Here is a 26,197-nt window from a genome sequence, read left to right on the forward strand (position 1 = left end):
TGACAGAAGGAACGTGGACTTGACTAATCCTCTTTAAGTTCGTATGCACAGCGAGCAGCTTCGTGTGTTCGTCTTACACAAACTATAGGATAAATGCAGTTTACTGCCTGAGTGCATTCATCTTAATACAATGATTTATTTAAGTGGCTCAGATCCAAATAAACAGTTTTAGCATTTTTTGGTAGACAAATTCAACAAAGAACAAACAAAAAATACAGTTCTTGATTAAAGACAACAAAACAGTTGCTTCATTCAGATGGGTTTTTTTTATTCAACCAAATTTTGGGTAATTAACTCAATAATTTATCAAACAGACTGATTTAAATACCTGAATTTCTTAACTGTCAATTTGGACTCTGGGCATTTAAAGGTTGTCTTTTTAGATTTTCTTTCTTTCTTTTTTTTTTTTGCAAACAAGTCAATCAGCTGATCAATGAACAAAAAAAAAGTTTCAGCCTCTCAAAGACATTGCTGCTGTCAAAGGCACTGAGCTTGTTAAACTCTGGAAGGCATTACTTTCCTATTTTAGGGTAGACCAACTGATGATGAGCTAACTGAATGGCAGGCTGACAGAACTCAACAGGCAGAAAGAAAAGAGAGACATAGACTTTGGGTCAGTGTGGCCCAGAGCAGACAAGCCTATAAATAGATCCAATCCTCCTCCGGCTTACAGCCTTGAATCACACTGACCTGGCCCGCCCCGCATCAGCAAGCTGAGAGACAGAAATACAATGAGACAGAGAGTGAGCCAGACAGAGAAACAGAAGTGGAGACAGACTGACGAAGATGTATAGAGAATCAAATGAAACAAAGAAAAGGCAGATGCAATTTTCTGACACTGATTTTAAAAGATCTCTCTTAGCTTCTTGCGACAACAGGTGACTCTAGTCAGACATCTCGTCGGTGTGAGAGGTCAGTGTTGTGTCAGTGGGCCGATACAGAGGATCAGGTTGTCTACTCAAAGCCAACAGCGGAATGATGTAAATACGATAAGAATCCCATAATGGGCATGGAGGAAAGAAATATATTGGAGAGATAATGGTGATGCTACAAATGAGTTTTATGAAACTCAAGATATGATACATACAGCTAAATAACTTTAGTAATCTGGTAGTTTTAGTTCTCCACTCCTCTTCAGCTAAAAGGGCAGTCAGGACTGCACCCAGCCCTCAAAACCCTTCACTCTTGATTAGCCTCTTTTTTTTATCCGCCTCTGCACTATGCTAATTAGGCAAAAACAGACACCATCGCTGCTCTACTGGACCCCAGAGACTGACCTAGTGCACTAAGTCAGCCAAGAGCAAAATGGAAAAAAAAAAAAAAAAGCAACAAGAAACAAGCCTTAAACCATTTCCACATATAAAGCTTGTCTCACAATCCAGGCTCTGGTTGATTAGGTAACTCACTACATTTAGGAATGCAGACATGCTCAAGATGACCTGCTGAAGTATAAATGAAACAGCCTCAGAAAGATGGTTTCAGTGACTTTTAACATGTTTAAGAAAATGTTGATCTACTGGGATTTTCCCACACAGCCATTACTAGGATTAACAGAGAATGGGTCTGAAAAAGAGAAAATATCCAGTGAGCGACAAAATGTCACAAAGCTCAGCTTGTTTCACTGTACTCAGATTGCCTCCATAGTCAACAGATCTCAAACCAATAGAGGCCCTTTGGGATGTGGTGGAACTGGAGATTTGCGTCATAGATGTACAGCCAACAAATATGCAGCAACTGTGTGACGCTGTCGAGTCAATACAGACCAAAGTATCAGTTTCCAACACCTTGTTGAATCTATGCCATAAAGAATTACGGCAAAAGGGGGTCCTGGTCGAGTACTAGCTAGGGTAACCAACAAAGTGGCCAGTGAGTGTATTTTACTAACAAAGACTGCCCTGAGGTTGTCCGGTAAGATAGATCTACTTAAGTCTTTTTAGACAAAGACAGAAATCCCAAAACCCTACTAGTGTTACTGCATGCATGATAAAGTGCTGCTCTTCCCATGCTGTCAAACTCCTCTAGCTTTTGGAAGTCTACACACCTTTCTGCAAGTTTCCCACAGGGGCAAGTTTAAAGGAGTTGAAGTTGTGGTCATAGTTGTTATCCCATTGGTCAAAGAGAACTTTTCTAACTAAACGCTGTATGGGGTCCTGGCACAAACACACAGACTCCATTCACCATGGTGTGCAGCAACCTGACGTTAATGGTCTCTGCCAGCAGGTCAGCTAAGGCCTCCTTAAATTTCATAGAGCGGCTAAACGTAACACACAGAAAGCCATACACACCAACTAAAATACCTCTCAGACCCCAATACATACACAGAAAACGCTCAGAAAATACTCCACTTCTGTTTTTTTAACCCTACATCTGAGAACAGAAAAGAACAGAGTAACTCTTGCTCTCACAAATGCAAGTTTATCTTGAGCTTCAGCACATTTCAAAATATAAACATCTGATTTATGTCAAGAACATAATTTTAAACGACTGAGCAACCAGGGGGTCAGAACGACTTAAACCTGAATAATGATACTTCACAGACCAGGCATGTGTGAGAGATTTTGCAGATGAAATAAAGAAGTGGAGCAATGCTGTAGACACTGCACTAGTTCAAAGTTAAGGCCTGACCTGCATCATTAAATTAATGAAATACGTTACATAAAAATGGGAAGGAAGCAGTTTCATCTAAACATTTGTGACCGGGTGGAAAAATTCTTCTGTTTAGTTTTATGGGCATGGAGGATATTAGGGATCCCCATTAATATTTCCACTAAAATGGGCTGGATGAAAAATGGGCACTGAATATGTGTAGCTGGATGTAAGGCTGTGCGATATGACCAAAATCTCATATCCCGATATAAGAATTCTATCGTCCGATAACGATATAAATCACAAAAATGTAACATTTTCTCAAAATTCTGTGAATCTCGGGCAGCTCGACTTGCGTGAAGTGTTTCCAGCTGCGCGTCATGTAGCTGGAGTCGAGTGTTTTAACTGATGCATGAAACGATACATTTTTAGACATAAGTTGTAAAGGCCGCCGTTTTCTTTGTGAGTATTTATTACACAGCGTGCTGCGGGGAAAAGCCTGTTCTAACGTTTGAGTCTAAGGTTTATTTTTTAGCACCTGGCGGCTCTTTTTTAATTCTCATCCATAAACAATCTGCATCTTTCACGTGATTCAGTTTATTTTGAAAAGTCTCAACAGGATCTTGAGCTTTATTGTGAAAGGTTTATGTGGAACATAAACAAGCAGACATGCGGTGGTTTTACCGTTGTTGTTGCTAACGACAATGCATAAAAACAGGCGCTTGTCTGTCTGTAGTGTGGTTATATTAAATATAAGAGAAAGAGAGAACTTTAAGAAATTCATATAGCCACTACAGTGACAATCAAAACGGTGAAAAAATATTGTCGTAAACAATTTATTTTGCGACACCACGAAACAAACAATAGCCTAAAATGAAACGCTAGACGTTTTTATATCGTCATCCGATATATATCGTTATATCGAACAGCCCTAGCTGGATGTCTACCCAAACAACAAGTTTTTGGTTTTACTTTTCTCTTATAATGCACTTTTTGAAATCAAATAAACAAAAGCATGGGTGTACATAAATATGTCTCATCAGATGAATACAGTAGCTTCTCTTTCCTCTACACGAACTCAGCTAGTGGTTTCTCCCAACGTCTATAGATCTCCCATGACGTTTTATGAGAGTACATTAAAGTTACGCTCCACAAGAAATGTTTTTGTTTTCTCTCAATTTTTCCAGCAATTAAAAAATGTACTTGTTCATTGCTTTGCTAACTGGACACATCCTGAACATATGTGTGACAATGAGTTCCTATCACTCTACTTCTCAATTACATCTGCCACTGGGACATTTAAAATATATCAAAATATCAAAATAATTAACGAAAAAAGTAAACCTGAGCACACAAATATTTAAATGGGTCCTAGCAACCTTGATTGGCTAGGACCCATTAAACATTTGTGTACTCGGGAGATCAGGGCATGCTATTCAACATCTAGCTGTTTTCAGGAGTAAAGAAATATCAAGTAGCATTGAAAAAATGTGTATATTAGCATCCTGAGCCCAGAAGTGATGTGTCATGGAGTAGTTTTAATTGCACATGTAATCTAGGTTAATAAAATGCTTCTTTAATTCATGACATTTAGTTTTGTTTCGCAATTTCAAAGGTCAGTAGTTGGACAGAAAAGCTTCGAAGTGGTGTTTTAGTGTTTTTGCTCCAGTGCCCACCATGTAAAAAGGGACAGCATTTCTTTTATTGTCAAGTTTCTTGAGTGTGGGTAAACAACAATATGTATGTCTAAGCCTTTGGCAATGAAAGCAGAAGACACAAATCTGATGCCAAGTGGGACAGACTGCCTGTTAACATCCTGAAATTTGACTGGCTTTTTTCCGAGTACTGCCATTTGTTTGTAGCTGCCAGAAGTTGGCGTTTCCTTAAAGAAAAGTGCCACCAGAAACAAAGCAGATTACTTTCTATAATACAAATCTAAAAGCTTGCCTTTTGAAAATAAGTAAAGGTGGTGATTAAATGAAATGGCACATACCTGCCACAGGATGTTTAAACATCTGAAATCACAGATTTTATATGGTAGAGTTGTAGCAGAATTGTTCTCTCCTAGCATGCAACAAATATTTTTGGAGATTTTGTATAATGTTTTGAGGATCTTTTGGGATCCCAAATGTGTTTCTGAGAAGAGAGATAAAAAATAAATGCAAATTGTGCTGTTTTAGGCTCTATTTTGGAGATTTCTTGTGTCACTGTCTGCCCTGTAACTTTCAGCTTCCTTTTGAAAGTGGGCCAAGACGGCTGATTGGTGTAGTTTATCTGAATATGTTCATAATATTTCTAGGTTATCCAACTTACAGAAGACACAACTGACAATGGCAATGCTTTGCAACCTCACACAGACTTCGAACTCCAAACAATGTGACAAAAATATTTGCAGATTTGTTTCTGTCTTGTTAATTCAGTAAATGTTCTATTAAACAATTAAGTGCAGCTACACATAAAAAAGGCACTAGCTGTCTTTTTTTATAGTTTAGATTGAAACAGAAAATAACACTATGGAACATTTCAAACAGCCAGGTCAGCCTGACACTGAAAAGAGCAGAATCTTAAAAGTTTAAAAGTAGTTTCTAAAACTATATGCAACATCTCTCTCACTCGCCTGATACGCACAGATCACGTTGCAAGCCCACGTTGGGTTTTGAGACAAATTTCACACTGCCAGCTTCGCATAGATCCACCAATGTAAGATGTATTCTGTCCCAGTGTCATACCCTTTACTAGAAAACACAGATTTACCAACTACAAACGCGACAAAGTAGCCTGTTCAGGGTTACTCTTTACGCTAATGTTCAGGATGTCAGCCTGTTTTCATTACAGAATGGTAAAATTAACATCAAAGTGTTATTCCATTTTACCTGGCTTATATCTATATGCAAAATATACAGAGATTAGTTAGCATATACTCACTGCAGAGGATGATCCACAGTGATGTACAACCACGGTGCTCCCCCATCTGCAGCTGAGCACTGACTGACTTTTCCCAGCAGAAGAATGTCCAGCAGATTATTTAAACCTTATATTAACCTTTATAGGCTACTGTGTAGTATCTGTAACTGGTAAATCTGTGTTTTCTTGTTGCTACGAGTCGTTCTGTTTACTTAGAAAAACAACTTGGGGGGGGGGGTGTATATGCAGATCTATGCATGAGACAGATCTGTGCATAGTAGGCAATTTGTGCTATGCGATTTATATTTAAGGTTTTGGAGTGAGCGAGACAGATGTTAGGTCTGTTTTTAGAAACAGATGCACAGAACGGTCTTCATAAGGTACAATTATCGGATTTGTGAGTTGAACTTAATAAATTGTATTAGTATTTCTTCAGGTTTTGATGTACGCATTTGTAAAATAGTTTTACGTGTAGTCAAATTGCTTTGTATTTGTTTGTGGATTGAAGCACTTGCTCGTGAGGCCATTAAAAGTTACACACAAATCATCGCACACATTTGTAAGTCTTAGTTTACGCTTGTGGACATATCGTATGCATTTGCAACACTTTTGAGGCAAATTTCTCTCCATAACGTCATCTGCAACAACAACAAAAAAAAAGAGATGTTTGTTGTAAAAAAAGGTTTTCTAGTATCGTGCAGAATCCCTTTTTAACCTTCACTTCCATATCATTTAAACTGAGAAAATCCCATCATTAGTGCTGCATCATCATCTCATCATTTTTGTCCAGTGACCCCAAACTAATGTTCTTAATATCACTGGTCTTTTAGAATAATGGATCAAAGCAGAAAGCTACGCAGCATGTAAAAGTCTTACAGTCAGTAGCAGAAATGAAAAAGTGAAGTCACGGTGGAAAAAAAAATAGTAATGGCACATTTAAATATAAATAGTCGTTTCAGTCATTGCTACACAATGTTTTTTGTCTTCATGTTATCTCAGCTACACTGTGGCGTAGCTAAGCAAATACAACTCAAGATTAAAAGGTAAATTAGATTTATCAGAACTACTCTGACAGCTCACTATGCCACATGTCATTAAAGACATCTGAACACGTAACAGCATCGCAGCTGTGGGAGCTGTTGAACACATCCCTGCTGCGAGTTTAAACAACCAACTATTCAGACTGTGATAACTAACGCAGGTCATGAGGTTAACAAAACGTGAATGCACTACTGATATAAGGAGCTCATAATTTAGTGGGGGTTTTTAAACAAAAGTAAAAACCCTCAAGTACTTTGAGCAAAGAACTAAATTAAGACTATAGCCAGAAACACATGAACTGAACTGTATTTTCAAACAAATAACATGATCACTACTACTCAATATTTACAAAAAGCACACAATTACATCTACTATCCATGTGCTCTTTCTGACCCATAAAGTGAAAGCTGGTAACAGGTTAGTAGCAAATGGATGGAAGCGTATGGAACCCTAGAATTCATTTTTTTTAGCCGAATGATTTAACTACACATTAAAAACAGCATTAATTTTCTAACTACACCTCTTTTATCATAATTTCATCATAGCTGAACAATAAACAGGAAAGTTTTTAACTAACTCAAAACCTGATAGCCACAGCTAACTTCTGCTAATCTGACATTTTATATAAGGAACATAAATTTCTCAAAATACTTTCACTGTTCTTTGGCATTTAATTTTAAATGTTGCATGATGTTCAAATGTAAACATTCTCTGTGTATTAATCTTGATGAAACGTTAATTTTTAATTTTTTCTGTGAACGGCTCAGTGATGCAATGAGCTAATAGTTTGTTGTATATGGACGGATTAGCCTTAACACACAGGATCAGAAACCATAAAAGCTCAGCTGTGGCCAGTGCAGGCTCAGAAAGTGTTGTGTAAACAATGAGTTAACTGTGCTGTTATCACATTTCCCTCCATGTGTTTTTTTTTTTTTTTTTTTTTTTTGCAGCAGAGCAAGTCTGAATGGTTTATTTTGTTCACATGCACACTATGCTATGACCACTTCTCAGTGACTGAAATCATTGTTAAGTTCACAAATGTTGCCACAATTATACTCCAAAAATGCTGCAGGATAAAAGTGATTAAGAGACTCTAACTTGGACAAAAACCTGCACAAGGTGTCTTTAATTTTAGCCAATTATGAAGACTGGAATGCACAAGTTGCTATTCTTAACCTAAAATGATCCAATTTCACTGCATCACTGTAAGCACTAAGTGGTGACATCAAGCACTCTGATATTATAGCAGCTCATTTTGTAATTATAATTCACAGATGATCGAGTGCTTCATTCCATTAAAGGCTGCACAAAACCATCATTGCTCACACCGACACACAAGTGTGTCAAGGCAGCAGCAGGCCCTGAATAGGACTTTTATTGTGAGCAGGTTTTTATTATGAAAGGCTGTTTTGATTGTAACCTTGGAAGCAGACACAAACGCAACAACCATGCTGGTGATGTGCCAGTCGAAAGGAGGACACACTTCAACCAAACGATGTGGCCGTGCCTTCGACTCCACTGAACACGTTTAATAGAGTACTACAAGCTGTTGTTGGAGCTACAGAGCGGATTTAAGTGGGGATTATTTAATCATTTTAACTTGGCTGGGAACTTGCAGACAGGTGTCATTTGTTACTATTAAACAGATAGCACTAAAAAGGCACTACATAGAAAATAGTGCAACAGACTTTGTAATTTTGATCTACTCTGGGTCTGTGTCGCTTGTCAAACATCCTCCTCCTGGGAAAATAGCAGCCTTGATCAAAGAACCCGAAGTGCAAATGGCGATAATGACAACAACGGTGAACAAATATTTACACAGATCCACCATCCTATGTGTGCGCATGCATGTTTGTGTCCTTTTTTTCTTCTTCATTTAGAGTCTAGCAGAGATGTCAGAGTGGTTTTCTGGGTATGGCTGGTTTGCATCTTGTAAAACGAACACTCAAAAGCATACAATAAAATAATTAGATACGTAAAGTGGTGTGTTGAAGAGTCAACCGTCTGCTGCCTGGATAAATAACCAGCTTTAAAGAGGAGATTACTAACTGAAATGAGGGTGAAATGTGGTGAAAGAAGTTAAACGAGGCAAGAAATAAATGTGTTTAGAAATATGTAGCTCATAAAAAAAGTCTAATTTGGCAGGATGAATATCAAAAAGCCACCATAACTGGCTAAGCAACTCAAAAACCTCTCTGTGCCATACCTAAAATGTTTTAAAGGTGACTTCATCTGTTTGCTGTCCAACTGCTTTAAGGGCTTACCATTTTCCTCTCCCACCTACTTAACACTGTCTCCAACCTCACAACCCACTCAAATTCAACGGTGCAGTGCAGGTTGTCAGTAAATCGATCTTTCCAACAAGTTTTTCCTGTGTGTTCAGTGTTTCTTTGTACAACAGACCTCCACAAAAAAGACAACAAAAAAGTACAAATCTATGGTGCAGCATTAGCTTACATGTTTCGCCACTATGTAATAGAATAATTTGCATCATACATTTGGTTTACATCAAAATAAAACAGAGATACTTTAAAGAATACAGAATCAAAATCTATAGATTTCAATGAACGGCCAAAATCCCCTCATGTCATTATGCTGACAAATGTGCACAATAGAGCTTGACAAGAGTTTCAACAGGCAGGTACATCTCTCTACTAGTTATGATATTAAATATGGAGCAAGTGTACTTTTATTTTTCTTGGCTCATTGTTCTATGTTGTGAATTAGCATTTGGCATTTGCTCAAAGCCACAGACACTGATCATGTCAGCACTTTGAATTGAGCCATTACAGTTTATGCCTGCAGTTCACTGTGTTGACATCACAGGTTCTATGAAATGAATGTTAATGAGTGTGTACTCAATCCCTGTTGAGGGAGTTTCAATTTGAATTTGCTTCAGTGGCTGCTGTCATATTATAAGTGGACAAAAGGTCACATCCTTTAAATGCATTTTCTGAAAACCATCAATCTGACCGACAGCACTGCCTTCTGATTGGCCGACCTCACGCCTGAGGAGTTTGTGTTATGAATTGCAATCCAAGTTACCATTAAATATATGGTGACAAAGGTGATGTAATCTTAGCCATCCGGTGTTAAGGATTGCATGAAATGTAAGGTAGTTGTTACCACGGTGAAAAGCTGTGTGATTGACAGCATGACAGTAAGCATGCGATTAAGAGTGGATTATCCCTGAAGAGTAGCCAGCAGACACACATACGTACTTTACCCACAGACAGCATTAATGACCATTTCAATCACTATATCTGATTAATCTAAAATTAAGACAAGAATTCATGTTAAATGAATTTTCATTTAAATTTACTCTACTCAACATCATGATCATTTTACACAAATGTTGTTGTTATATTCAATTACCAAAGTATGCCCTTGAGTGTACATTACAATAGGCCGACTAGTATAAAGCATTGTTCATGAGGGTGAATTTCTTTAAGTGTCTGTAGCATTATAACAGTTTAGCTGTGAAATCAGACTAAAAATTAACCTAAGATGTACAGTTATATACTGCGTTAACCATCATAAAAATCCTGTGATTGATCTCCACCAACACAACTTTCACACCTATCCCAAAAAGGACCAGCTTTCGCACTAAAGGTAAACCATTAAAATCCCTTTCATCTATAAAAATACTTGTTTATTTTCAGCTCAAACAGTACAGTATAGACCTGTGGCCTATTTCAGGTGGTTTAGCCTCCAGCTCTCTCCACAACCTTGAATTTCACAGGGGTTTTCTTCAACTATTTTTGATTTAAGCACGTAACAGGAACAGTAGGCTAATAAGATAGATCAAGCCTCAGTCATACAGGCTTAGAAACTTGGACCTGGAAACCACTGGTCACTACAAGGTTTGTTTGTTTGTTCTCTGATAGATTGGCAAGTGGCTGTTTAAAGTCGCTTGCTAGGTCAAATCAGTGGCCAGTAAGGCTCTGCAGCACAAACTAATTGTTTTGGCCATCTAACATTTGCACGGAAGACCCTGAGTTGTCTGCAAACACTTGCTAACTATAACACTACTGCATAGTGTATTACGCAAACTAGAGGGAAAAGGAGCTGCAGTGCCGTATACGTCTTGTACCCAACTTTAACTACTACTTTAAGTTTAACTTAACTACCCACTGTCAGCATCTACTTGCCGAATAGCCAGGGAATACACATTTTTCCTTAGCAACCTGAGGCTGTCTGTGATTGCCAATCGGTCTCTAGCCCTGTGAGACTGGTGCTTTAAGCTTAAACTCGACAGTCTGATTCTGAGGATCAGTAAGGAGTCACCTTGGATCTAGTAAGCTAGCTCTAAGTTTGTATTACCTTGAACATATCCCTAACACAAAAAATGTCAATTTTTTTGTAGAAGAGAAGAAGTGAACCAAGCAATAAAAAGACATGAAAAGTAAAACTCATGAGAGCTTTGGAGCTTGATGTCATCTCGCTGTCACACATATACAAAGAGACTAACACACTATCACACACATTTTTGCCTGATGCCTCTCCCATGTGTGCACCCTGCTTTATTGCCTTTTCAGTCTTTCAACTGTGGCTATAAATAACCTCAATAAAAACCTCTCTATTTATGAAACAGTATTTTACTGTAACTTACTCACCAATAAAGTTTAATTACTTTACAGATCACATAGATAAACATTAGCCTCTGTGGGTATGAGTGTGAGACCTTATTCGCTGACAAAAACGCATTCTGCATTTAGCCACCTCTGGTGCTGTACCTGCTTCATCTCAAGCATCTCATTATATCTGGCACACAACTACAAACAATCACCTACAGCCTTCCTGATGTTTCTCTCACATGTAGGGCAAGTTGAATTGGATAAGGGCTTCAACTAATAATTATTTTTTATAAATGGTTCACCTGTTAATTTCAGTCCAATTTGCCATTCTGACTTTTTTAAATTGCAAAAAATATTCCCTACATTATTTATTATTTATTATTTATTATTTATTATTTGGTTAATTGACTTGAAAAAAAGAAAAAGGAAAAAAAACACAAGTTCATGAATTGGTGTGGTAGGGATAACAGAAAGCTATTTGTGTGTCCGCGACTATCCCAGAAAAATTGGTTTCCTTCCTTTCTTTAATATGGGACTTTGATTTTGTCGCAGTTATCCACTGCTAATAACTACATCATAATGTTCTGAATTGAGCCACGGCTTACTGAGCTGGGGAAGCATAATAATAAATCTTGCAGAAGCCTTGAGGCAAATATTTGTGACAATGAAAACAGGTGATATGTAGATTAACTCTTTCTAGATAAAAAAATGATTGAAAACTAGAGAGGTCAAGGGGTTGCCACAGTGGATCCATCCACATATTTGGTTTGGTTTTCCAGATGTAATCCTACCAGAGTCAAATATTAATAATTAATCATTTCAATAAAAATAATTAATTCATTAAATACAATTGGTCATAGAACGTCAAAGAATTCCAGCCCTATCTAATTATTTAATCAAATATTTAACTGACGAATGGTTAAATGATCAGTTACAGAAAATAAAAAAGGGTTGGAAAAAATTAACATTTTTTGTAAACTAGTTTTTACCATTTTCACCATTTTTTGCAACTATTTTAATAATGGAATAATAATTCTGAGCAAAATTGCTAAATTAATTGCTGAAATAAGCTTGGATTTGCCTTATATTAGTTTGAATATACAATGGTTCTGCACAGTTGATCTAAACGTTTTAATGTCAGGGGGCTTTTCCTGGAAATTTGGAAAGAATCTGCACCATAATATCATATGTCATCACTTGCAATCCAACTGACTAGGCTGGCCTAATAGCAATAGTTAATCTCCTCAAAAGTGACAATCTTAGTCTAGATCTTACTCTTAGTTTTAGTCCAAACTGGCTGGCACTATATGGTGAATGAAAATGTTTTTCAAGTTGGCTGCCACATGATGCCATATGTCATTCAGACAGGAAGGATAATGATGGGCACAAGAGGCAAAAAAAAGAGAAAAAAAAACACCAGCAACATGAATATGACAGAAGGACAGTCTTGGAAAATGTTACTACCTCCAGATACACACACTGACACACATACACACACTGTCAAAGTCTTAATAAGAAAAGAGGAAGGTTTGCATGCTGTGAAAAGACTAACACCATGAACTATTCTTGCTTTGGCGAGTATAACACTGACTGCCCCGTTCTCCATTTCCATATCTACATCTTTCTGCTTCCATATAAGACTCTCTCACTCTCTTTTTCTCATTAAATATTCACAGTTGGTCCCATTAAACATTCACCACGCAGCGCTGCTACGTTTATCTGGCCTCTGCCAATCAGCCTGCAGCGGCGCACCAGAAGCCCACCAAAAGCCTGAAAACTAAAACACACACACACACACGTCTGCCTGCATGGTCTGCGATGCGGCAGCTTTGCAGAGAGCGGAGAGGGAAGGACATGACTAGAAGCAGGGAGGAAAAGCTGGCAAAAAAGAGAAGCATAAAAAAGGAAGGAAATGGTGGCTGAGGGAGAAATGAGACACATGAAAGAAAATCAGATGAATAAAGGTAGCAAAAAAAGGAGTCTGGGGGTCTATTCCTCAGCTCTTGCCCATGAACAGTAAGAGTAGAGTATCCTTGTGCCTCAATAATTCAACAGCAGGACAAGTGCCGCCTGCCAGCCTACCCTCTTTCTTTTCCTGACATCACAAGCCTTACCTAATAACAGCGTAAAAATACACTCTCTTCACAGTTCAACACAATACGTGACACATAATTATAGCTAAAAATAACATGAAACACTGTCGGGATAGATCACTCTGAACAGTCTTTTCTTTAGTGTCTACACAGAAAATGTTTCAAACAATTGGTAAAAAAACCAAAAAAACCATATTGTGAAACCCTAAGTGCATTGTTGGGCTTCACGTCTATTTTCTTACATTCTGCGTCTTCAGCTACATTGGCTGCGTGCTGGGCTCCGACGCCCCGCTACAATACTGACCTACATTCAAGATGTGAACTTACTGATATTTTGATGTGATATGTGATCACAGAGAACAAGCAACAGATAACATGACCAAATAATGACAGGTATAAATGGGGTCAGATGACATTTATGACAGTAATGATAAATTATTCATACATCCCCTTTATGAATCGCTACTTTACCCCTGGTAAGGTCGCCCGTGGCAAATTGGTCCAGCCCTCTCCAGGAGACTGGTCCCAGAGCCCAAGCCATGTGTTGAGGTGAGCCCAACTATATCTAGTCGGTACCTCTTATCCTCACCCACTAGCCCAGGCTCCTTCCCACCGGAAAGGTGACGTGACTTGGTAACAGGGGATGGGTCCGCCAGGGTCTCCAACCCTGGCTGCCACCTAACACACACTGCACCAACCCCTCAGCGCTTCCTGCGGGTGGTGGGCCTACTGGAGGGTGGATCTAGGCCCCCTATTCAGGCTGTGCCCCATAGGCAAAGACAAGGCCACCAGGTGTTCACCCCAGGGCCTGGCTCCAGAATGGGACCCCAGTAGCGCTAATCCTGGGAAGGGTGAACTGTTCCGTAGATTTCACACTATTAGCGGTTTTTGAATAGCTCTTTGTCTGGTCCCTCACCAAACTCCCAATTTGCCATGGGAGTTTAGAGTTTTTCCTCAGTGGACTAGAGGGTTTGTTCCCTGCACCTGATATAACCCACATCTTCCCATTTGTTTTGCCTGGAGTAGCTTTACGGTCGTCTGCACTCATGCACCAAACGACAGCTTAGAGTACCCGACCTTCCTTGAGTACCTGGGTGGGGTTCTTGGGGGTGCTTCACCTGGGGATTCAGTAGGACTGTCATCCTACTGGGAGACTTCAATGCTCATGTGAGCAACAGCACTGAGATTTAGAGGGGAGTGACTGGGAGGAATGGTCTACCAGATCTGAAACCGAGCACTGTTCTGTTACTGGACTTCTGTGCAAACCACGGTTTGTCCATAACAAACACCATTTTGAACATAAAGGTGTCCATAAGTGCATGCGGCACCAGGACACCCTAGGTTACAGGTCTATGATCGATTTTGTAATCGTATCATCAGATCTGCGGCCATATGTTTTGGACAATCAGGTGAAGAGAGGTGTTGAGCTGCCAAATGATCAAGACGTGGTGGTGAGTTGGATCAGGTGGCGGGGCAGGATACTGGACAAACCTGGCGTATAGTATAGTTAACATATACCGAGGTTGCGCTGCGAACACCAGGCAGAAGCTCCGGTCCTTGAGATGTTCAACTCAAGCTTCTGGTGGAATTTCAACAGCATTCCAAGGAAGACTGGGGATTGAGCCTGAATGCACGATGTTCAGCACCTCAACATTGCTCAAGCTGCTGCACTGAGCTGCAGCCGGGTGGTTGGTGCCTGTCGTGGGGGTAACCCCAAACCAGATGGTGGACACCGGAGATGGAAGAAACCACCAGAAGAAGGAGTCCTACTGGTCTTCATTAGCCTGTGGGACTTCGGAGGCAGCCAACAGATACCGACAGGCCAACCGTTACGTGGCTTGGGCAGTGGCTGAAGCATAAACTTGGGTGTGTGAGGCTACTTTCAGTCATTGTGCAAATGTACTGTTTAACGAATGTTGCAAATAAAAAAAGACTTAAATATATGCCCAGAATTTTACAATTGGTCCATTATCACCTAACCACCAAGGTCTAAATACTAATCTGATCAAACAACCAATCTTTACTCATATAGCACTGCTCACGTAGATTCGTGTAATTAAGGATGATTCACAGATGACTACCATCTAACATTAACAAAAAATGAATACAATTTAGAAAGTTATGTAGAAAACTAATATAACCCACATCTTCCCATTTGTTTTGCCTGGAGTAGCTTTACGGTTGCTAAAATCATTTTTCTTCCTTACAACCTGACAGGATCAGCTAAGCTAATGAAAGATACTCCAAGAAAACAGGCAGCTCAACTTTTACAGCATTATGTGCTGAAGGATTACACGAGTCAATAAATATAAATTCCATGTACACCTTCGTGGAAAATTCTTCAGTAAGCCAACAACCTAATACTACAGTTTACCTCATAGCAGCTCTACTGAACAGAGGTTGCCACCATGATACATTTCTAAAGTTGTAAAACCTGTCCCTGAGTCCTGTAAGCCACTGTTGGATCATGATATATTAATCAAATAGGTGAATTGTTATATTTTTAAACTATAAGGTATAGCAACATAGCTCATGTGCTTTGCATTGTTTATAGATATTCACAATTCTTCCCCTACTAAACATTTAATACTTGACTATCACTTCTGACTCACAGATTGGGTAACTGGAAACAAGCCAAAGAGCATGTTTATGCAGAACAATGAGGGGCATGTTACTACTGGTAAGAGTCAATCTGAAATTTTGAGATAGAACCTAAGATAAATACACAGTAAGGCAAGCCAATTGCAAGTTTCAGCATATAGTGAGTGTTTTATTTGCCTTTTGACTCAATAATTATTAAAAATGCTGGAAATTTATTTCAGCTTCTGTTATGTCTGGTAGTGATCTCTGGGTTTCAGTAGGAATGCATCCATGGATTTGCACATCTCTTCTGAGACACAATTCTAACAATTTTGGAACTCGGGCATACAGTGTCATTTTTTGTTTACACTATATTTTACTTTGTGCAAAAGGAAAAATAACTCTAGCTTACATTTTTTTTGTGATAATCTGCACCATAATGTGAACAAATATGCATAACTTGCGACTCTGTGTGATTTAAAAGTTTCCCCGTTTGGCACAGAATTGGTGCCATAAAACAGGCTACCCTGCACTTCAACGTCATGCGAAGCTCGCCTCATTTTCTTCATATCCATTGAGTAAAAACTAGATTTCAGAAGAGTGCATGTCGTGTCCTTTTGTATGTCCCGTCTCACTAAGTGGAAAAGTGAGAAATGCTGTGCATTCCCACAATAAGTGGGGCATCTGGTCACCTTCTGTGCTGAGTGAATCCCATGAGTGAAGTAAAAACTGGTTTTCACGTGTATTATATATGTTTTTTTGAACGAAATCCCTTAGTATGAGACAACCAGGAAGGTAATTTACAGGAGTTACATGGAAATGTTAGCGTGCACATTTTCCCACAGTCACAGTGACAGTTTGACACCTTTACTGTATGTCATGCCAGCAGTTCAGCATTTGATAAATGATTTTGGCACATTTAGAGTTTGTTAACTCTATATTAAGTTTTATTCTGCTGGAGAGAAAGACTTACGGTAACTGTGGTTGTCCTGCAGTGTAAATTTTCAGGCCATATTGTGACATATTTAGATATAGCCTAAAACTATTATACGTGTATAGTAAAATTTCCTCTGAAGACCTACTTGATGTTTGCACCATATATGAATTGTAACATTATGATAATTAGCTTCTATTTTGAACTTGCATGCAAAAACAGGGACAAGGGCCCTCCTAAAAACCCATGAACCACACCCCAGTGTCCATACTACAGTTGCTCCCTCCTTTAAAACAGTTTCACTCATACTTTCTAATCAATATTTTAAATTTAATGTTTAATCGATACTCAGTGCCAATCCATTGCTTTCCACCATAAGCACATCTATTTAAAACACTGCTTTAAGACAACTTTAACACTCTTTCTTTAATCAGCCTTTTTGTTTCTAATGATTTCTCAATCAACATGCTGAATTTATTGAGGACTTAAGCCCCATACAGCTCAGTTTTGAGAGCTTGTCTTTCACGCATGGTCTTTATGGGGGGTTTTTCCCCACAAATGACAGCGCATTTTTTGAAAAGAGAAAATTGCCACAAAGATATCTGTTACCTGGAGCTCAAAGAAGCAGAGCTGAAATATATGCATTATAATATCAAGGACAGAGAACCCGCGTTTCACATTCACTCACAAGCCAGATAAAATCAGTTTTGTTATCAGTTTTAATGACCATCATATGCGAAAGGGATGTTCTTCCTGACTTTATTCACTAAAGATTTAGTACAGACCAAATCCTTTACTCACTTTGGAATATGATATAATCTGCCCTCACGGTGCAGTACAAGTCTGAATGAAAAAATGTAATGCAAGGGGAAAGGTTTTAAACTAGTGTTTTCTCTGTACATGAGAAATAAAGACTGAGATAACGCAACACTAATTCTGCATATTTAACCTTAAGCTTCTGCAGACTTGAAAATGTTGAAAACGTATGAAGTTCCAAACCATGATAGTGAAGATACGACTGTTTCAGACAGGCGATTTAGCAACTTTACTGCAACTTCAGACTTGATTCCCAGAAAAACAAATGATTGGTAACAAATGTGAGCTCTATAAATGGTATGTAAAGATGAAAGTTAAGCAAATTCTTACTTCCTCAATATACAATTCTGAGATAGGCAGTGAAACGAGCTATTGTAACGAACCTCTTACCATAAAAGAGATATGAAAATATCTTATAAATATCTTATAAATGTATTTGCTACTGTATTTTGTAAAATCTAACTACTATCTTCTAGCACTTTATTTTGATACAGAATGAATTCTGAATGCGATACATGAGATGTACAGAAACCATGGCTCATCACAAAGCGGTGGAGATCACCCTATCTCCCCTTTTTATCAAATTGTGCACAAAAACATGCAGAAATCCTTTCCCACTAAAGCAAAAGCAACACTTCCTCTCTTAGCTTCTGCTTCCTACGATTTTTATCAGGTATTCACTATTCCCTCAGGCTACCAGTAATCATCATCATCATCATACTTCTGTAAACTGATGCTAAAGTTTCTTATCTTCTAAAAGGAATGTAGCCTACTCAGTATAGGGGCTGTGGGAACAATCTACACATGTGTGGAACCACTTTTCACTGATTTCATATTGTTTAAGACTCTAACCTGCTTGTTCAAGCAGGAACAGCAGCACATCAGCAGCAACTTACTCAAGCTCAAACTTTTTTGTAAAGCAATCAGTAAACACTAAAATAAGAATGACATGAAAGGGAACAGGAACACAGGTGCTAAACTACCTTGAAACCTTGAAATCCTCTAAATGTGCTGAAAGAGAAATACACAAAGCTTTTTAAAATAGAGTTTTCTCCACAGTCTCCAGCACAGACAAGTTAAAAAGCTACAGAAGAGCGAAGCAGGAGACTATCAGGTGTTGACCATCACCATGCAGGGCTGCAGCGGTGCAGGTAAACTCCAATGTGAGGCTGTAGCACAAATGCACATCATTACAGCTTGGTTCTGCCGAATGTTGCTAAAAAGTAATGACAAAGAGCAGCAACACATTCTTGACAAAGGTGCTACCCAATCTCTATCCAATGGAATTAAAATCTACCTACCAGCACCTCTAAACTATAAGCGCACTGCATGTCATTTGTGTGCTACGGCAACAATGAGCAAGCACGTGATGCCACGTGATCCAGCCGTAACTGACCTCACTGCCATTGTGCCTTGGCTGAGCCACAGAGAATAGGGTTTAATCCCGCCTAAACACAAGTAACTAGAGTCAATACTACGGCGTGTTCTCAGACATCAAACAATCAGAGCTGATATCCTGTACGTTCAGCATCTGTAAAAGCTGAGAGGGAGCTCACAGGCAGAGATCAGACGATATATAAAGTGTGTGTTAATTTCTAGTTGTGAACAGATCCAGAGAGTAAGGCACTGATCCTCTAGCTGCTGCAGTGGTGTATAAATGCAACCAAGCACAAGTGTCCACCTTTAATGAAGACATGATCCTTCTAGCAAATCATTCTCACATTGTCTAAAAGGTAACTGCTGAGATCTGAGAACACAGAGACGTCTCTACAACACAGCAGGCACGAGGAACGCAAATGTTTGGACAACGTTACAAACAAGGCAATGCTCAGCAACACGATCTAAATATTTTTATTAAAAGTATAGCAAGCTCACCATCCAGCCTAAAATAATAATCACCTCTGCTAATATTACAGATGTTAGTGAGTTCCTTTTTTATTTATCTATATTCAATAATAAATACATAATAATAAAACCTCAATCAATAGAGATACTTGAAACGTAGAGACATTGCAGTATCAGTAAACATGCACCATTTCAATTAAATGTTTTTTCTTTAAACGATTATTCAAAATGACTTGAGTGAAATGATAATGACAAAACTTCATCGAGATCAGTCTGCTTCACCAAAACAAGCCGCCCTAAATTACAAAAGATCATGAGTTCACTTCACAGACACTGATCTGGGTCCATTTCACTAAATTTTACTATAAACTTTTTTTTAAATACAAAATGCAAATGGTACATACTTTCAATTACATAAACCACAGCTGACTGCAAAGCACTACTAGTTTCCTGGTCTTGGTCTTAATCTGAAGAAGGTGTTGCAGCAATATCTCAATTAATAAGTTGCAACTTGTGAAATGGACCCACCAACGTACCGCCGGTCACACGCTAGGCTCAAGCTAACTAACAAGATTGTGATGCATGCTTACAACACTTTAATTACCACGCACAACAGGATGGCTGCTATTATGTTTACCTTGAGTCTTCCTGTGTGTGTGTGTGTTTGTGTAGGTCTGTGTGATACTATAAAATGTAGTCCTGGTGTAATCTACTGTATTAGAAACTACCACCAAGGCAGTTCCTTGCACATGTCAATGTACAGACAGATTATGCCACTGTGATAGTGATACAACTGCACAGAATACAGTAAAGCCACAACTGCACAATCTGCAACCTCCTAGATTAAGTTTACTTATTCAATGCATAAACATTATATTTTAGAAGGTAAGTTTGGTCCAAATGTCTGCAAAGTCATGTGCAACAAACAAGGTAGATGGTGCTGAGGTGGGAAGCTAAGTAGTCCACATGTTTATTGACTGCAAACCGAGTCCTATATATCATTTACATCTAGTTATCATGCTGATGTTTGAAAACACATTCCAGCAAAGATGTTTAGTTGTAGACGGCGATCAGAGGCTTCAGAAAGTTACTGAACTGTAAAGAAGCATGAAACTACAACAAAAGTTATCTTTGTTTCTACAAACCCAATCCAAAAAGTGACTGAGCTGTAAAGGCAAGTTTCCTTTTTACGTGCTGCCAGTTTCATGGCAGACAGCCAGGCTGTATGATTTGTTATCAGAGATCTTTTTATCTGGAATTAAACTTGTTTCGACCAGTGAGACAACTAAAATTAAGGTTTAATTTTTGCACCCTTTATGTCAGTATCGTTTTGATTTAAACGCCGTATTCTACTTTTAGCTATTAAATTCAGGCTTGTTATAGCTTGTTTGCTATATAATAGTCTTGCTCTAGAAGTGTAATCAGAATGCTTTCTTTTACTTGACTAAATTAAGCGTAACAAATGTCTTTGTAGACTGGCTGAAGGCTTCTTGTGGAACACTTTATAAAAAGTGTATATAAGACTTTTTAAAAAAAATTAATATAATGTCATCAGTGGAAAAACAAACAAACACTAGATTCAGGTTGATCTGCAAAATGTTTACAACAACAGTTTGAGCAAAAGTGGTATTATATGCAATTCTTTTTCACCTGAAATCTATTTGCCTTGTCTGACGCATTCACTGGTTACACGCCCGTCCGATCAGACAAAGGCTCGTCGTTCCTGACAAGAAGTTTGCCACTTTCCCAGATCAGATCAATTTGGCAAGTGTGGTTACTGACATAAAGAAATGGAGAAATGGTGGCCTAAACGATTAAAAGAAGTTCAAATATAGCAAATTCATTCTTTAAAATCCTTACATGGTGTGGTTAAGATTCAGGGTTTCACACATACAAAGCTTCATGTTTGTGAACATTTCAGGCCTGATTAATGACAGAAGGTGGCACTATTATGTATTCTCTGTCACAATGTGAAACTATTAAGAGAGAAGCCCTGTATGCATACAGTTTAGTGTGAGACCATTAAGGAGGTGAGAAAAAAAAGTGCGCAACTGTTTTCGTGTCATGAGAAATGGGAAGTTGTCTGCAAGTGTGCATGTTTGCACGATAATTATAACCACATCCAACAAATACACACACACACACACTCACACAGCGATCGGTCTCCCTGCCAGACAGCCTATGGGATGAAGAGTTTCACCCCTGCTGTTGCCGGGTTACTAGCTCCGGACCACTGCCAACGCAGCCACACACACGATCAAATCGGCTGCGGAAAAGAGTTTTAAGATCTTTGCTCAAATCAATTTTTTGCTTATAGAGAAGGGAGAGGGCGGGCAGGAGAAAAACAACTTGAAAAGGAAGGAAAATGACATGGTCGGGGGTGTTTGAGTGAGACTGAAGGGGAGACAGAGCAATTCAGCCTGCATCCCCTGGGGAAAAAAAAACAAGACCAATCAGTCCAAAACTGGCCCTGATCTGCAGCTCACATCATCACTCAACCTTTCGGTGGCCTGGTCTGATGCTTACTTGGACAAATATGCAGTGCGCGCGCACACACACACACACACACACACACAATCAGTCTGCGACATACACAAAAACACGATGAGATACATGTGAAAACACAAACACATGTGGTAACCAAAACAAACAACAGACAAGTGATGCTTGGATTCAGTTACATGGCAGATGAAATGCTTTGACACGAGCAGGCTGACGATGACAACAAATCTGCCACAAATACCGAAACACAGGTGGTGGCATTTCAACATGTGCTGCATGTGAACACACACACACACACACACACACAGAAACACACACACACACACTTGCAGATTATACAATAGCTTAAGGAATAAATCCAGGTTTTTACAACTTGGGTCGTACGTTACTGGAGGAACAAGAGAGGTTTGGAAACATGGCAGGATCACTGCAACAGAATCTGACAGACACATGAACAGTTGGAAGACAAGACAGCTGTGTAACCACATTTAAAAAACCGACGTTGAAAAGACTGCAAGGGTTGCTAACAGCTCTGTTTGACTGTCCCTCATTTCACAAACATTTTGGTCAAATATAATAGTCCATTGGTGACAATATTTTTAAATTCAAAATAGTCTATGTATGTGTACAGCACTTCACCCGTCTTCAGTCAGTTAACACTGATGTTTGAATTGGGTATTTAAAATAGCTTTATATCATTTTATGCTGTTGCTCTTGTAATCACAATGAACTGGATAGATCGGCCTTTTTTGCAATGCATCATCTCTAACCAGGGTGTCCTAGCCTTCCTGTGGTTTCCTAATTGATCTAATGTAAGCTGATGTTGGGGCAGCCCTCAGTATCATTCAGCTGCCTCTCCAGTGACTCTCTCATCCAGCAGTTGGTAAGACAGTTTTGGACTACAGCTGCCAGTGATGGTCCTGATTCTGCTGCAAGCTGGAGGGCCATTCTAACCAGAACCTGCAGCAGGTGGAGACTAGTTTCATGGGCTGCTACACCATGCTCACAAAGGCTTCAGAGCAGAACAAGAATCACCACCATGTGCATCAGTGAATGATCGAAGAGCTGGAGTCTATCCAGAAAGAAAATGACTGAAGGAACTGATGATTATGTGAATCTATTAATAAAATGTAATGGTTAATAATTAATCTAAGACAGTGTGCATGTGCCCAACACAAACAGAATCTGTGATACATTGTATATCAGTTGGAATTCAGTGAAACTCAATCTTTGAAGTGACAGCACTGAATGGTAAAAATTAGATACGCAATGAGTAGATAGACCATGACATGACCAGCCTACCAGTCTCACATGTAAACAGCACATGCTGCTGCTGCCTGTGCACCTCTCAGACATGAAACTACACTAATCTAATAAACACACAAATCTATGAAAATACAGAATACAGCTTTTACAATATTTCTTACATGATCTATGCTATGTGAGGCTGTTATTTTTTCTTTGCTTCCTTATAATACTAACAAGTTGCGTGTACTCTGACATCTGCTGTTTACACCTTTTCTGGACCACTCGTTTGATTTATTTGATTTGATGATGAGTGTAACTTTAAATTCAGATGAAAGAAGAGCTGGAAATATGTATGTAGATATACTGTCAATCAAAATGCGTCACAATGCAAAAAAGAGAAAACTAACTCAACGACCACTTCATGACACAACTGTGTTTTTATCCAGTAAGAAATGACTCCAATCCAAAGTGTATTCATCTGACAAGAACATTTTTTGATCGACCCGATTACTCTCCTTTTTTTATATATTTCATAGACAATAACATACAAACATGTGAGATGAGTCATGTTTGGCAATTTGAATTCAAAAATGGAACTAACTCTTTAGAGATTCCTGAAATATCTCAACAACACTGGTTTGCTTTCAGTAACTAAGACATTCAATACTTCAATACTCGGACATATTAAAGGCTGGCTTCGTGACTCAAATGTGTAACAATTACAGAGACAAAGAAAATGGAGCTAATGAAATCCTTTTATGCAATTTCAGGAAGTCACTCTGTTAGTGTGGCCACTCTAAAGGCTTCTTTAAAACCTGCCTGGTCATGTGATTACTCATGTTTTTTGCTCTGTTTTGACCACTTTGCAGAAGGTGACTGTAAGTGCAACATTATCATCACCAATAAAGGCAACCCTATTAAAATAAACCAAAACTACCCTGCATTGCATCGTACATGCCTCTGTGGATATTTTAGGCTCAAGCTTGGAGCTTGTGGAATCCTTTGCTAGAGACCAGCAGTAACTGTAACAAACCAAAAATGGTTGCGAACAACCACCAAAGCCCGCTAACCCCTCTGTTGCGACCTAAACCATGGCAGCCCAGCTGTGCAAAGTGGCCTCCAGCTTTTCAGGAATCTCTGCTGTCAAGGACATGACAGAACGCCTGTCTCGCTGCTCTTAAGGAAATAAACTGACTTCACTGAGCAACTACAGAAGCCTACTGTTGTCAGCGTTCATTTTGCATAAATTCATGTTGCTACTTGACTGTTACGCTGAGCTGCACAATGCATATCTGCTGCACTCACCTCTGGCCGAGAGCTTTTTTGTGTTGATAATTTTCGCGGCATACTCCTGGCCGGTGGACTTCTTGATACATCGACGAACGATGGAGAAGGCACCCCTGAAGCAAGACAGATCCACACATGAGAGATCGGTGTGAAACCACTTCAAACATAACAAACATGAGTGTGTCACAGGGAAAAGTGCACTGAATGTTGTCTGTCTGTCTGTCTCACTCTCTCTCTCTCACACACACACACACACACACACACACACACACACACAGTAAGGGCACGCATGAATCACATAGTCTTAAAGAAAGGGGAAAGGAAGTCACATGCATTATTAACACGGCCTGATATTCTGTGTACGACAAGAGGTCCCGGCTACTAGTGTGTGACAAGGCTCAATGTGAAAGGAGCCAGTCATAGCTGCCAGGAAGAAACATGAGTAAGGCTGCAGGAGAATGAAGCCACTGAAAAGTGTTATTAGCATTTTTTTTTTTTTGCTCAACCTGACTTCATTATTTTAATTTATTTACTTTTTTTGCACAGATACCTCCTTAAACCTATTAGCCACATGCAGAGATTAGATGTGATCTAATCTCTGCCAGAATATATATACAGCCAGGATCACACACACACATACATATACACACACACACACACACACACACACATACACACATATATATATATATATATATATATATATATATAGACGTTTTGCAAGCGCAAATGTTATTGCAGCAAACCCCGTTTCTCGTTCTTCTTCTGTTTTTTGTTTTGTTTTGTTTTTTTTTTATTTTTGGCATACACAAGAGCCCTGCAGTCTGCTTAGAAATGCACAAAAATAGAGCTGAGCAGGACCCCGGAGATGCCACCAGGCAACCAGCACATACAAACGACTTTTCGACGCGTGCTACCTGCAGATCAACTGACTCGCAAGTTGCTCCTACGGGGGGGGGGGGATGTTTCCCACCTTCTGGGCTTACAAAGAGAGCCACAACGCTGCCACGCACAATTAAACGCACATGCAGGATTAACTACAAGCCTCTGCAGCGCTAACATGAACCTGCCGACAGCTCTTTGTTGCTCAGGAGGGTGCCTACCCCTTTCCTGTTTTTTTTCTCTCTCTCTCCTTTTTGACAGCCCCTCTCGCGCGCTGTCAACACAACAGCAGCAGCGGAGAGGGGGGGCGTGCAAACACACACACACACATATATACAAACAAGCATACACTAAATGCAACAAGAAGAGCAGCAGCAGCAACGGCGGCGGTGGCGTTGACGGTCGCTTACTTTCCGAGTTCCTCGTACAGCTGATATTCGTCTGTGAATCTGGTCGAGGTTACAACTGTAGCCATGTTGACTGGAGTCAAGGGGAGAGGGGGGGAAGTCGCCTCGCGCTTCAGTGGCCGCCTCGCGCAGGTTTCGGGAGGAGAACTAGTGAATGCTCAAAAGGGAAGAGTGGCTCGAGCTCACAGAGAGGAGCTGGGAGTAGGAGGAGGGAGGAGAGAGAGAGGGGTAGCTGTAGTAACGGAGATCTGCTATTGAGAAGAAGAGTCACGCTGTGTCGAAAAAAAAGCATGACGAGGGCATGTAAAATTGAGATAGGCTTTATTACTGTGCGCAAATACATGTGCGTGAGAGATTAGTCATTTTTAAAAATATATTTTATTGAGATGCGTTCAGCAAGTATGCAATTAATCCTTGTGAACCAAAACCCCTGGCTGCAGATTGATTCAATTATTCAGTTTTTATTTTATTTTTCCCTGCTCTTGGCTCTATGTC

At 39.4% G+C, this 26,197-nt stretch overlaps 1 protein-coding gene across 31 annotated transcripts in view; it reads right to left on the minus strand.

The window, feature by feature from the left end:
- Positions 1–25,922, minus strand: part of camk2g2 (calcium/calmodulin-dependent protein kinase (CaM kinase) II gamma 2) — an 80,762-nt gene extending 54,840 nt beyond the window's left edge. For 13 of the 31 annotated variants that reach the window (XM_084948265.1, XM_084948262.1, XM_084948261.1 and 10 more), the window contains exons 1-2: positions 25,706–25,919; positions 24,432–24,526 (exon numbers count right to left, since the gene is read on the minus strand). In XM_084948265.1, the coding sequence (XP_084804391.1) occupies positions 24,432–24,526; positions 25,706–25,770 (160 nt within the window). In that variant the 5' untranslated portion in view covers positions 25,771–25,919. Of the gene's footprint in view, positions 1–24,431; positions 24,527–25,705 lie in introns of all 31 variants that reach the window. The other 18 variants (XM_084948253.1, XM_084948245.1, XM_084948254.1 and 15 more) reach the window with 4 other exon arrangements.
- Between the last annotated feature and the right edge of the window lie 275 nt (positions 25,923–26,197).

The sequence above is a fragment of the Perissodus microlepis genome, chromosome 13, assembly GCF_051167445.1.
Source record: "Perissodus microlepis isolate ML-2025 ecotype Zambia chromosome 13, ASM5116744v1, whole genome shotgun sequence".
Taxonomy (NCBI): Eukaryota; Metazoa; Chordata; class Actinopteri; order Cichliformes; family Cichlidae; genus Perissodus; species Perissodus microlepis.